The sequence below is a fragment of the Cryptomeria japonica genome, chromosome 1, assembly GCF_030272615.1.
Source record: "Cryptomeria japonica chromosome 1, Sugi_1.0, whole genome shotgun sequence".
Lineage (NCBI taxonomy): Eukaryota > Viridiplantae > Streptophyta > Pinopsida > Cupressales > Cupressaceae > Cryptomeria > Cryptomeria japonica.
Window position 1 is genome coordinate 687,692,592 of NC_081405.1, and position 14,437 is coordinate 687,707,028.

The 14,437-nt window shown below is 36.5% G+C and overlaps 1 protein-coding gene across 1 annotated transcript; it reads right to left on the minus strand.

The window, feature by feature from the left end:
- Positions 1 to 7,046: 7,046 nt before the first annotated feature.
- LOC131072486 (uncharacterized) lies at positions 7,047 to 7,487 on the minus strand. Its single transcript, XM_058008648.1, has one exon. The coding sequence runs from the start codon at positions 7,485 to 7,487 to the stop codon at positions 7,047 to 7,049; it is 441 nt and encodes a 146-aa protein (XP_057864631.1).
- Between the last annotated feature and the right edge of the window lie 6,950 nt (positions 7,488 to 14,437).

The window sequence follows — 14,437 nt, forward strand, 5'->3', positions numbered from 1 at the left end:
TGTTTTTGCTTCTATTGTATTGCTTAATCCAAACATGGTGTCATCAACAAATTGTTGATGAGTAATTGGTTCCGTGTCATAAGTAATTTTAATACCCTTCAGTTGTTGTGTTTCTCTCTCCCTATTGATCATCCTTCCCAATGATTATGTCATAATGATAAAAAGAAAGGGGGAGAGGGGATCCCCCTGTCTGAGACCTCTTGAGATTTCAAAAAAACCTTCTGAGGCCCCATTGACTAAGATTGATACTCTAGGTGTTGCAATACATTCATAGACCAGATTTATCCATTGCTTATTGAACCTGAATGATTCAAGACATTTGCATAGAAAGTGCCAATCTACTTTATCATACGCCTTTTTAATATCCAATTTTATCATCATGCTCGGTACCTTATTTTTTTGTACTGAATGGATTGCTTCTTGAGCAATGATTATGCCATCATAAATAGATCTGTCTGGCACAAAACTAGTCTATTCCTCACTAATGATTATGGGGAGAAGTTTGTGAAATCTATTTGCAATTGTTTTTGTGAGTAATTTAGAAAGGGTATTGCATAATGCTATTGGTCGAAAATCCTCAAAATAGTCCACTATTCCTTTTTGGGATTAAAGCTATGAATGTGTTATTTAGTTCTCTTAGAATCTTTCCCAAGTTTCTCATCCCCTCAAGCGCTTATGTAATTTCCTTCCCCATGAAGCTCCAGCATTTTTGAAAAAAGTGTGTTGGGAAACCATCAGGGCCAGGAGCCTTATCCGATCCCTTTTGGAATAAATTTGTTTCCACTTCTTCCATAGATAGTTTTTTATTAAGCCTCAAGTTGTGTTCTTTAGAGATTAATTTGGGAATGTATTTTAAGAATTCACTCTCATTTGTCCACCTAGAACCTTCTTTATTATTAAGGATATTTTCAAAATACTCTACTGCTTCCTTAGCTATATTCTCAGGGTCATCACTGAAGTCTCCTGAGTTTAATTTTATTTTGTTGATTCTATTTATAGCTCTTCATTGTTTTGTGTTGTTGTGGAAGAAGCTTGTATTTCTATCCCCAGTATCCAACCAATGTTCCCTGGATTTTTGTTTCCAATATATTTCTTCTCTAGTGAGGATTTCTTCATATTGGGCCAGATTGGTTTTTTCCTTTTGATAAAGTATGCTATCCATCCCAAGCCTAATTACCTCCTCATTAGTTCTTTCCATTTCTATCTCAATTTCTCTTTTTTGTGTAAAGATATTTCCAAAGTGCATTTTGTTCCATATTGTTAATTGTTGCTTTATCTTTTTTAGTTTGGTGACTACTTTGAAAGTTTTGGAGCCTATAACTTTTGTTTCATTCCACCATTTTTCTATTAGTTGTTTTAGATTTTCATCCCTAAGCCACATTTTTTCAAAGCGAAAGGGGGTTTTGGTTGGCTTTAGTTCCTCTGATATGATCAAATGGACCGGGAAATGGTCCGATCCTGAGAATGGGAGAACTGAGGACTCATAAGACTGTGTGAGATTCCCACAAAGGAAGAATCTGTCTAGTTTTTCTGCAATGTTGCAGAAACCTTGTCTTTTATTATTCCAAGGCATCATTTTTAGTCTTGAATTCCATCAAGTTACACTTATGTGTCCAATCTTTGAAGTCTTGACTTGTTTAGGTCATTTTTTTATTACCTCCTCATTTTTCCTTGGGATCTAAGATTGCATTGAAATCCCCACCTATTATGTATGTTTGATCTATGTCACTTAAAAGGAAACTCTCAATTTCATTCCACACTTGTCTTTTTGCTTGTGTTTTGATAGGTCCATAGACATTAATTATAATAAATTTTAAGTTGCTTTTGATGCTTATAGCCCAGCCACACATCCAGTTTGGGCTTTTGCTTATTAATTTAAAGGATATTAGCCTAGGATCCCATATGATGGCCAATCCACCTGAGGCTCCACAAGCAATTTGTCCTTCTAATTCTCTGATACCTAATTTTTTGTTGAGGTTTGTCATCTTGGTGTTATTTAATTTAAGTTCTTGTATTAGGAATAACTCTGGATTGAATTTAGCAATGCAACGTTTAAAGATATGTTGCTTGTTAGGGGCATTCAGGCCCCTAACATTCCAAGTAAGGAGTTTCATAACACCATGGGAAGGTTCTTCCCCTTCCCTACCTCAAAAAGGTTTGTGATTTTAATCTGGCTAGCAGCGCTTCCTGCTTTGGTTAATAATTCAGCAATTGATTTTCTCCCCCTCTTTTTTAGTTCAGAAGCATAATCCGGGGGTGAGCAAGTTTCTATGGTTTTAGCTATCCCCGGGTTGTCCATTTTATCTATTACTACATCATATTTATGGTTCTGTACTTCTTCCTTGGTTACATTAAGTTTGCATAATTTTCTTGCTAACAATGTTTTTTGTAATGTCAGTTCCTCCTCATCTGCTATTTCATTAATGAATAGTTCAATGAGGTCATTTTTAACTTCATTGCCCACATACTCAAGGATACATTTATTTTCTTTTTCCAACCTTTCTGCTCTTTCCATATCCTTTTCACTGTTGTTATTGTTGGAGTTCTTTTTCTTTTTATTTTTTCCCTTTTTATTATTTTTTTTCCTTTTTTGTTCTTGTTCTTTTTCTTTTTTTTAGAGCATCTTGCCTCTCTGCTGCATGTGGTATGGGGTGGTTTTCTGGTTCCTCATTGTTATCCTCCTTATTTTCGATGTCTTCTATTGTTTCCTCCTGGTTGTCAATGTTAGCTTCATATCTCAGGGGGCTGTGTTCTTTTCCATTATCTACGCTCTGTTCCTTTTAATCATTGTTTATTAATGGTATAGCTTTTTGCTTATCACTTTCTTTGTTCTCTGTATCATTCCTTCTTTGTTCACTCACTGGTTCTTTAGGTGTGTTTTCAATCTTAAAGTCAAAATTTATTAACATGAGAATAACAAGGTTATTTATTAAAGTGATTAAATTCACTTTAACAAGTAATTTATCATTTCTTTTTATTTAAATTTTATAAATGTAATAAGAAAACACATTTAATAAAGTGATGAATTTTGAATCACTTTAGTAAACATTTTATTTTTTTATTCCATTTATAAAAATTTTGACTTTAAATATAAACATGAAATAAAACAAAGGCATTAAGTAATAAATTTTAAATCATTTTAATAAATGTTTATTTTCATTTAAATATAAAACCTATACTTAATCCCCAAAAAAAAACCATATTTATTAAGTGACTTATTTTTATCACTTAATAAATACTTACATCATTAAAAAAACAAATATTATTAAGTGACAAAAATAAGTCACTTAATAAATATGAGCAAGGGGGATATAAAATAAAGAAAATCAACCCCTTGCATTTCACGTGGCATAAGCATGAAAAAAATAAACAGAACAAAATATCCCAAGGCAACTCGATACATTTAGGGAAAAGAAAACCTAAAATGTCATTTCTTTCCTCATCGATATTTTCTATCTTCTCTTTGTTGTGGCGTGAAATGGCCGACATGAGGGTTTGAAGGTTGAACTACAATTTTGGATGATTCTGGGCACATACTGGGGTTGTCGTGAGGGTTTGATCTGAAAAAATGCACCATCAATGGATGTCGCCAAGCTTTGCTCCTTCACAGGGTTCGAAAGAGATCTTTGGAAAGCTTTCCTTTTGACATAAATCCACCATTATTCCTGCCGCCACAAGTAAGCTTCAGCTCCACGCATAGAAAATTGACTTTGATCAAATAGTGACTGGAAAAAAAGGAAAAGAAACGTTGTTGTTAGAGGTTGTAGCTGTATTTTATGGATGCATACTCGTTATATATTTCCTGCAGGTCGTTGGTTTTCATTTGTATACTGTTGGGCGCAAAAAAAAATTTGAAATGCTTGGCCGCCATGCTTAATTTCCATTTTTGTTGTAGCGCGAAGGAGTTCACAAGGCTTTTCCCTTGTTTCAAGAGCCCTTTGGAAACAAAAAATTCAGACTTTGTAGGGTTTGCATTACTACTATAGTGAACTCTCTTTATGTGAAAACCCTGCCTTTATAGTTGATTTTCCTGAGAAGATGATTGCTTGCATTTATCTGCTATAGACTAGATCTGCACCTTGTAAAATGTAATTATGGTCTAGCTATTATGTTTCCAGAAAGTACCAAAGTGCACCGTATACCATCTGCTTATGCTATGAATCCTGCAAAAACTATCGTGAGGGGTCCTATGCTTTGACATGATCCTTTTGTTGCTACTAACTGCTCAACTGGAGCCTTAATTTTTATAAAAAAAGAAACAGAAAAGACTGTTGCCTAGTGATTCTATTTTCTATGAACTAGATGGCACTGTTTTTCCTCTTCATGTTGTTAAAAGATCGTCTGATTTTGTCTTAACCTGATAATGCTTGACTATTACATCGAATTCTTTGTGTGTATGGTGCAAATGGAAGTTTGTGACTTTGAAAATGTTCATGGTTGTTTTGCAATGAAAACTATCTGGACTGCATATTACCATTACTGTCCTTTGAGTCTGAAATTGAATGTTGCATTAAGGTCTTTATGGACAGCTCCTATAACCCTTGCATCTCTTGTGGACATGTTATGTTGTGTGCAGCAGTAAGTAACAACATTCTCTTGTTAATATTTGGTAGATCATTACAACCTTATCACTATTGTGTGACTGCATTTTTCGTTGTTGAAAGTTGTTGCAATTTAGATTTATGGCTGTTGTATTGTTCTATCCATTAAAGTTGTTCTTTTTGTTCACTGCTTTGAAACTGATTTGTTGGGGACTCCTATGACTGCTCTGCAACTCTGTCATGACTATGATAATCTTATCATGGCATAGGCTGGGGGTTGCCTTATTGCAATCTTGACTATACTGAGATTTGAGTGTGATCTAAAAGTCCCAACACACCTTTGAATGAAGATTTCACCTTAATATTTCAAAACTACACCTATGACTGCATTATACATGTTACTGTGACTACATCTTCATTGTAAGGTTTGTGTTGAACCTCACTCTTCATACATGATTATTGTTGCTACTTTTTCTTTGAAAATAATAGCAATCTGCTCATTTACTGTATAAAGAAGACTACTTTAGCATAAATATATCTTTGCATACATCTTTTGAGTGACGAAAACTATCATTATGCTTATCGGTTGCTTGTGTGATTGCATACTTGTATTTGCTGCTCTTCATCTGTCAACAGTTTCTGATATAACTTGATTGTATGAGACATTGTTGTTTCTTTCATATGAGCTAGGCTCAACCCTTGTGGGAGCCTCATTTACCCCACTCATTTGTGAAGTTTACGACCAGCAAGCTATCTTTTCCTGTTCCTACACATGAAGCAAACAAGTTAGAAATAAGATGCATTTGATTTCTTCTGATCTGATATTTGCTTTTTCTGATATCTTCCGTGATGCTGACTATATGCACCTAATGTATGTAGGGACTATATATACATGCATGCGTTAGTATACATGTTAGGAATGTAATTAGCCATTGCTTAGAACAAAATGTTCTAACTCATTGGATATTTAACTCTTTGTAGATACCATAAGGAAGGCGGATGCAGACAAGGACGAAGCAGCAAGACAAAGGCAACATCAAGGCTACTCCAACCATACCAGTCATTCAGGCAATGACTGATTCCACTCTCAACATGCTCTCTTCTTTTATACTCATGTATACATGCCTATGTATTTCTTTCCTGCACCAGATGCATATAGCTATTCTCACGGCTCTTTGTGTGAGACGCATGCTTGAATATCAATAAAATACTTCCTTTTTTAGATGAGATGTCTCTCTCTTTTGCTGTTACGAACTAGAAGTATTGAAATGAAATCTTTAGTTCATTCTTCCTTAGTGCAGTTGGAATGTAATATAGCAGAAGTAATATGTACTTGCTCCATTTTGTAAAAAACAAGCATAGCTTAACCTATTTTTCAACTAGAAGCAAAAAATAGGTAACATTTTTGGTGACATCTGCTATATGTTTGCCTTCTAAACATCTTGATTAGCTGCCTTAAACTATTCATTGGGCATAGAGTCACTGAAAACTATTGAAAACTAAAAAAAACACATTCACAACACTCATTAAAACTTTCCTTTCCAAACCTTCCCTAACCTATTGAGTATAGGTGTGTGGTTTATGGCACTGAGCTTGACAGCTTACTACCATGAATCGTACATGTGTAATTGATAGATTAGGACAAAGCAGCAACAAAACACCTCTCAGAAAACACCTAGAAAATTGTTGAGAGTGTTAATGCTTTATGATGCAGACATGCATGATGTGTGACAGTGACATCCCTGATTCACTTTTTCATATGATGGGTGCCTACTTTACAAAACTGTAGCACCTTACAACAGTTTTCCATCGCAAAAACATAAACAACTAACAACTAATTGTGCACAAAGCGCTTAGGGAAAACAAAACAACAACTAAACTATTGTGCAGTAGCACTTATTTAGCACCAAAAACCTACTCTACTATATACAGGTTGTTGATCGTACCTCAAAAGCAATGCTTGAGGTGAATACCATTGACTAGGATTGGCTCCATATTGTCGTCCAGTCTGGAGAGTTGGAAAGCGTTGTGTTGTTTACATTCAAAAATGATGTAAGGCCCACTCCAAAATGCATCGAACTTGGAATGCTTTCCTGGCTTACTTTTGAGAGTGTCCCATTTCAGCACTATGTCCCCTTCCTGGAAAATTCTTGGAGATGCTTTTTTGTCAAAAGATCTCTTCATTTGAGCCTCATGCTGCTCTATCTTGCTCATAGCATCCTTCCTAGCATCTTTTAGCTCAAACAACTGAGCTAATCTCACCGTTAAAGGGCCTTCCTCCAGTGTATCTAGCTAATTGGCCAAGTCAAGTGTTGGAAGCTCGAATGAGATAGGAAGCCTTGCTTCCCTGCCATACACCAACATAAAAGGTGACTGTCCCGTGGACCTTTTCGGAGTGATCCTATCAGCCCATAAGGCTGATTTTAATTGAGTATGCCAAATCCTTTGGTTACCTTCCATGGTCTTCTTTATGATCCTGATCAAATTTTTATTGGTTGATTATGGCTAGCCATTGCTTTGCGGATAGTAGTTGGAGGATGTATTTAGGTAGATCCCTTTCTTGACACCCCAATCAGAGATTTTAAGACCAACAAAAGCAAGACCATTGTCTGAAATGATGGACTTGGGAACTCCAAATCTGGCAACCAAATCTTCATAAAAATTTAGAATAGTAGACTCATTTGCCTCCTTTAGTGCCACTGCTTCAGTCCATTTGGTGAAATAGTCTATGGTTGTAAGTACCCACTTATTGCCAGCACTGGATGAAGGGTTTATCACCCCAATAAAGTCCAAACCCCACCTCATGAAGGGTTGTTCAACCTGGATTGGCTGCAAAGGTAAAGTTGCCAATCTCTCTTTGCCAGCAAACAAAGCGCATTCTTTGCACTTTCTATCCCATACATGTGCATCTCTAAATAATGTGGGCCAATAATAGCCACCCTTCATCACTTTAAGAATTGTTGCTCTTGGTGAAAAATGGCCTCCAGCTGATCCATCATGAAAATCATGCAGCACTATTTACTTGGTCAGGCCCAATACACCTCACCAATACACCATTAAAATCTTTACGGAACAAGACGCCATTAAGAAGTGCATAACGTATGGACTGCAGTTTAAAATACCTTCTCTTAGCTATGTCCAAAACCTTAGGACACTCACCAGTTTGCAGAAAATGAACCATTTCCTGCACCCAATCAGCAGTAGGAACTAAAAAATCTGTCTGCTCGTCATCTTGCAGTATTAGAACAGCCTCTTGTTCATGCATTGGTGTGCTAGAAATGCGAACAGCTTGAGTTTGCAGAAAATGAACCATTTCCTACACCCAATCAGCAGTAGGAACTAAAAAATCTGCTTGCTCGTCATCTTGCAGTATTAGAACAACCTCTTGTTCATGCGTTGGTGTGCTAGAAATGCCATCAGCAAGTTGTTCGCACAAACCCTTGCCCCTGACCAGCTTGGTAACTTGAATCTTGACATCATATTCCATTACCTTGGTTACCCAGCCAACTCTCTTATCATTGAGATCCTTGCTTAACAAAAACTCTTTTACACTCGGATGAGCAACCATCAAATTAATCCTATTGTTAGACAACATGTGCTTATACTTTTTTAAACTTTTGATAACAGCAAGTACATGTTTCTCAACAAAAGTGTACCTCAACTCATAATCCTTCAATGCTTGACTGAAGAAAGCTAAAGGTTGTTCCGAGCCTTCATCGTTTTCTTGTACCAACATAGCTGAAATAGAATCAACATTACCATAAGCATACAAAGTGAAATCCTTAGAAAATTAGGATTCAAAAGTGTAGGAGTAGCAGCCAATGCTTCTTTAATCAGCTCAAAGCTCCTCTTGCCTTCCTTGGTCCAGTTGTAAGAAATATTCTTCTTTAACATAGTAGTTAGAGGATTCAACAAATCTGCAATATCAGGGATAAATCTCCTGACAAAATTAATCCTTCCAATGAAGCTTTGTAGACCCTTCTTGTGTGTTGGTAAAGGAAGGGCCAGAATGGCAATACCGTGTTTGGAAACCACGTAACCAAGCAGTTTGCCCTAATGGACAACAAACACACACTTTTTGGGATTAAGTGACACCCCAAATTCCCTGCACCTCTCGAGAACCTGCCTCAAGTGGTTTAGATGATCTTTAGCTTCCTTGGAAAAAATTGTGATGTCGTCAAGGTATACTAAGACAGATTTGTACATTAAGCCTTGAAAGGCCATATCCATGGCTTTCTGAAAGGTTGCCCCAGCGTTAGACAAACCAAATGGCATCCTTTTGTAAGCCATAGTCCCCCATTTTGTGGTGAAAGTTGTCTTAAACTAATCTTCCTCCTTAACCAATATCTGGTTGTAACTAGAATAACCATCTAGTAAGGAAAACCTCTCGAATCCTGAAACAACTTGGAGGATCTTCTCCATGGAAGGCAAAGGGTGACGGTCTTTCAATGAAGCTCTATTTAGATCTCGGAAATCTACACACAACCTAATCTCTCCATTCTTTTTCCTAACCGGCCCAAGGTTAGAAACCCATGAGGTATGCTTGATAGGAAATAGTATGCTACTCTCAATCAACTTGTTTAATTCTTTCTTCATAAGAGGCTCAAGCCTAGGATTCAATGGCCTTTGCTTCTGCCTGACAGGTTTGGCGTTAGGCTCAAGCTCTATAGTGTGTTGGGCAAGGTGAGGATCGAATCCTGTTAAGTCGGTATATTCCCATGCAAAAACATCACTGAAGTCTTGGAAAAGCTTAATAAATGCTTTATTTTCTACTGTTGTAAATACCTTACCCAGTTTAAGCAACTTACCCTTAAAGACTTCAATCTCTTCATAATGATCATGCTGAACTTGCATGATGGCCTTGAGTTTTGTAGCTTCATCATCAGTATTGAAAATAGATTCTAAAGTGACTAAACCCTTTGGCATCTTATTGCTCTTTAGCTGAATGATTTGGTCACTATATTGGTGTTGTAGTCTCTCTTGGTTAGTATGAGAGAACTCAACTTCCTCTCTCAGGAAATTTACAATCTGCTGGTCATTCTCAAAACTTACCAATGTATGTTATTATCTGGTACAGCGGACCTAATAATAACTTTAACATGCTGATGGCTCCCATCGCTACCAATTTCTTTGGGAATATCAAACTCTGCTCCTATGGCAGCTAATCTATCAGCATACTTATTCTGATTTCTGGGTATGGATATCATATTAAAGGCATCAATCCTTCTAAGAGGTTCCATACCCTATGCTTATAAGACTTAAGCAAATCATTCCTTGTATGACAAATGTTTCTTACTTGATTAGCAACTAACTCGTTGTCTCCAGATACCTTCAGACAGTTAATACTTCTCTGTCTTTCCCATTCCAAACCATGGATAAGAGCCTCGTATTTAGCAACATTATTAGTACAGCTAAAGCAAAATCTGAAATTTGAATAGTATCTCTCACCCTTTGGGGAAACAAGCATGCATCCACCACCGGCACCAACTCTATTCTTTGAGCCATCAAAATACATCTCCCACACCTCACTATCTTGCTGATTATCATGTTGTTCTGTATTTTCTCTATATTAGGCATGAAGGGATCAGCCTCGAGTATCATAAAAACACCAAAATCAACCTCTTCCAGCTGCTCACATGGAACAAAAGCCTGAGTCTGAGTTGCCCACTCATCAAGGAGGACATCAAGTATACCTTCAGTGGGTCTATTGCCTTCTTGAATTGCAGATTGCTCCTCATGTTCACTTGCAACCAAATTGGCATTAATAGGGGGTGGATTGTAAGGCTCTATATGATCTTTGGCTATAGGTTTTGATCTCACAGTGACCTTTGTGCCATACCTAGTCCTAAATAGCATATGGGACCAATCTGAGGATAAGTAACCTCCTATTTTTGCAGTAAAATCTCTTGATAAGCATATAGAGAAATAAGGAGGCAACTCTATAACATAGATGTCTTATGGGATAGAGAAGTTTGGGCAAGCATGAAGGGTTAAACTCAAGTTTTTAATAACTCCTACCGTGTTAACAGCAATCCCATCCAATTGAACAACTCCCCTTTCTAAAGACTCATATTCAATCCCCAACCTATCTACAATTTTCTTAGGCATGACTGAACTGCTAGCACCTGAGTCAATCATGCAGTTATGGACTAATTGATCCCCAATGATTAAAGATACATAAAAGGGTGGGGGTTTAACTTTTGAAGCTTGTTGTTCATTATCAGTTGTGGCAGTATTGGTCAACACATTCTTGTCTTTATCTCTATTAAGTTCATCACAAACATGTCTAAATTGACAAGGCTGATTGGAGTAAGTCCCTTTGGTCGGGGATACACAAGGAATCCCACATAGTCATAGATACACTTGCTTTCTTCATATGATCAAGAATATTGAAAGATGTACTTGACTTAGCTTGTATCTTAAGGACAACAACATCACCTTGAGCAGTAGTTGTTTGGACTGATGGATTGGGTTGCTTCTTGCCTACCAAAGGTTGACTTGTTGGCGAGTGTCTGACATTTTCAGTAGTTGATAGGACAGCAGCACTTTGATCCAAGTTCGGCACCTGATGCATCTAGGTTTGATTTTATCAAACTGATGCCCTTCGTCTATGGCTCTCTTCTTGGACCTTGTATAGACCATAGATGTTGAATCAGCTTGGTTAATCCCACAAAATTATCCTCCTTGCCAATGAAGAAGAGCTATCTCAATTTGTTGATCCCCTTGTTGTTGTATAGAATCCTCATGGGGCGCATCCAATTGCACACTTGAACTATTTTGGACCATTAGGGTTTGGTTAATCACCCCATTTGCACAAGTACTTTGGTTATGGGGAAAATTGCAGGGAAAACACCAGTCAAAGTCTTGTGCCATATTATTTTGAATGGGCATGAGCTCCTTTAAAGAGCTAGCAGCATTGGGGTTATAAGCTTGATAAAGCTTTGGATTATAGGCTTGCCTTGGGCCTTGATTATTTGGCTGATAAGGTGGCCTATTTGACTGGTTCTGCTGATAATTAGACTGAAATGGGGGTTGGTAAGGCCTGAAATTTTGATTCTGCTGCCTTTTCAAGTTTACTATCTCACTGCCAAACGTTTGCAACAGTCCTTTAATCTCTTGCAAATCATTAGACTATGCTAGAAAGTTGTTCTCTTGTCTAACAGACTGAGAAATTGGTGTTGGTAATGCTAGTGCAGCTAGGATAACAGCTAAAGGAGGTATTTGCATTGCTATCGATGGCTGAATAGTAGGAAAAATTGGTAGAGCAGGTCTTGGGGCAATTTTACCAGCCTATATAAGGTTGTTCTCAGCTCTAATAGCTATAGCATAGGCCTGGGGTAAAGAAGTGCCTCCCATAGATTGCACCATCACTGAGATATCAGTATTCAAAGCTCTTAAATAATACAAGAAAGCGTGGTCAGCAGTAGGTCTTACCATTTGTGGGATTTTATCCCAAGTCTTCTGAAAACAGTGGTTGAAATCTGACATGACCTCATGGGGAGCTCTCTTTATTGTAGACAGATGCTCCATTAGCAACAAATGGTCTGATTCGTCCTCGAAGAAACTGCATAGTTGGTCACCCAACTGGTCCCATGTCGCTATGGAATTGATAGGCGGGCCTATGAACCATTGCAAGGCTTTCCCCTTCAAAGATGTTGCAAGCAATCTAACTGCAACGTTCTCCTTTGTCACATGGTGGACAGCACATAGGTTTGCAACATCTTTGATATGCTCTGCTGGGGTAGTCTGATCTTCACCATTGAAGTATGGCAAACTCTTTAAGGCAGCAACGGGAATTGGATCATGTTCAGTTAAATTAAGTGGGTTGCCTTGGTTAAATGCCACGAATGGCTGATTTCTTGCAGGAATCATCATTACTGGGATTCTTGGAGCAGTATGAACTCCAACAGCAAGGGGAGTAGATTTGGCACTTCCAGAATAAACACGATTTTCTTTGTGTTTCTCAACTACTATTCCTCTTCTTCTAGGTGGGGATAATTGCAAATATTCAAAAGTTGAGGAACTACTTCTGGTTTGTATTCTTCTCATATGCAAAATATACTGGTTTTACTAAACCAGAGCTCAGAGTCGCCAAGTATGCTGTAAAGATGCCTCTAAAAGACTGAAAATTACCGCTGCACACACCAAACAGCAGCATAAAACTTCTGATAAAGACTGAAAATTGCACTCTCAGTCCCACCGGGCGTGCCAAAAATTGTTATCAATGAAGTTTGTACCCTTGCTAAAGTTGTGAACTTCAGCTGCCTATTGAAACATGGGAACACTTCTAGGTTGCAGGTAACCTAAAACTGAAGTGGACCTCCAGAGTAAGCTGGTTCTTTTTAACTGGTATTCACCTAAACCTAACGATTTTGCTGAGAAAAGAGAAGAAGGAGAACATAAAATGAAACTACTATCTAACAGGTGATACACCAAAATGAATACCAGAAAACATGGACAAACTGATTAACACACGAAATAACCAGTAATAAAAGGAAACCTTGCAAAAATCAGAAAGTTCATAACCCCTACATCAACACTTCATAAGAAGGTTGTAAAAATGATAATCTCAGCAGGAAAAAAGATGTTTTCTCACAAACTGAGGTTACTCTTACAACTGGCACAACCTATGCCATGCAACTGATTAGAAAAACTCCTGCAGAAAGGTACTAACAGCAACACAATCACAAGGATAAAAGACATCACTTGGAACTGCATTAGGACTAAGCACACAAAAAAAAAAAAAAATCTGAGAAGGCAAAATATATATTACTGTCAAAAGGTGTTACAAAGCTTATCAAAACTCTTCTGAAAAATTGGTTACAAACTCCTTCCTTTATGTAGAGAGAACTCAAAAAATTACAGTTTGCCAGAAGCAAAAGGTAAGAACCCCTGAAAAAGTGAAGTCTTGCAGTATATATCCTTTCCAAAAAGTAGATAATGAATAATATAATCCACCTCCTCTTGGGCGAGCAGAAACATAAAGCCCACCTTTGAAGACCTATAAAAGGTCTGAAAGGGAACATACTTGAGCAAAAGTCAAGCCAACCCATGTTGCTACCATAAAAGCCCCTAAATGCATCATAAATGGCCCCAAAATATTTTTTTCATAAATGCAAAAAATATCTCTTTGACTTCACAATTAAATGAAAGTAAATATCTCTTAAAGTGATTTCAAAATTCATTACTTAATTTAAACACTTGTTTAATTTTATTTTTATTTTTAAAGTCAAAATTTATTAACATGAGAATAATAAGGTTATTTATTAAAGTGATTAAATTCACTTTAACAAGTAATTTATCATTTCTTTTTATTAAAATTTTATAAATGTAATAAGAAAACACATTTAATAAAGTGATTAATTTTTTAATATGAGTTTATTATTGATGATTTTTTTCTAACTCCTTCACTGTTTGATTTGCGAACATAATTATTTTTTTTGTCTTCAATATGCTACCTTCCTAAAATTCTTTATAATGCCTAAAATAATGTTTGACATTCTTCTGAATTTTTATATGCATCCACCCACACTTGTACAAATAATTATGTTATTTATAAATTTGTATGTGTTATTTTTTGACTCAATGAAAAATACTTAATTTAATAATTAATCTTAAGTTTTTGGTTAAAGGATTTTAAAAATCATGTTTCCAATATACCTTGAGTCAATAAAAATTAAAAGAAATGTTTGATTTAATAAGTTAAATAAATTTATTTCTTTAACTAAAATATTAAATATGTAAATGTTCATAAAATCTAACATTAAATAAAAATAAATAAAAACTACCATAAATGTTTTGAATATAAAAATACCAAATGCCTTGAGCATAATTTTCTTTTGGGCATTGTTGGGATAAAGATGGAGAAGTAACAACTATTTATCATTAGTGTGTGT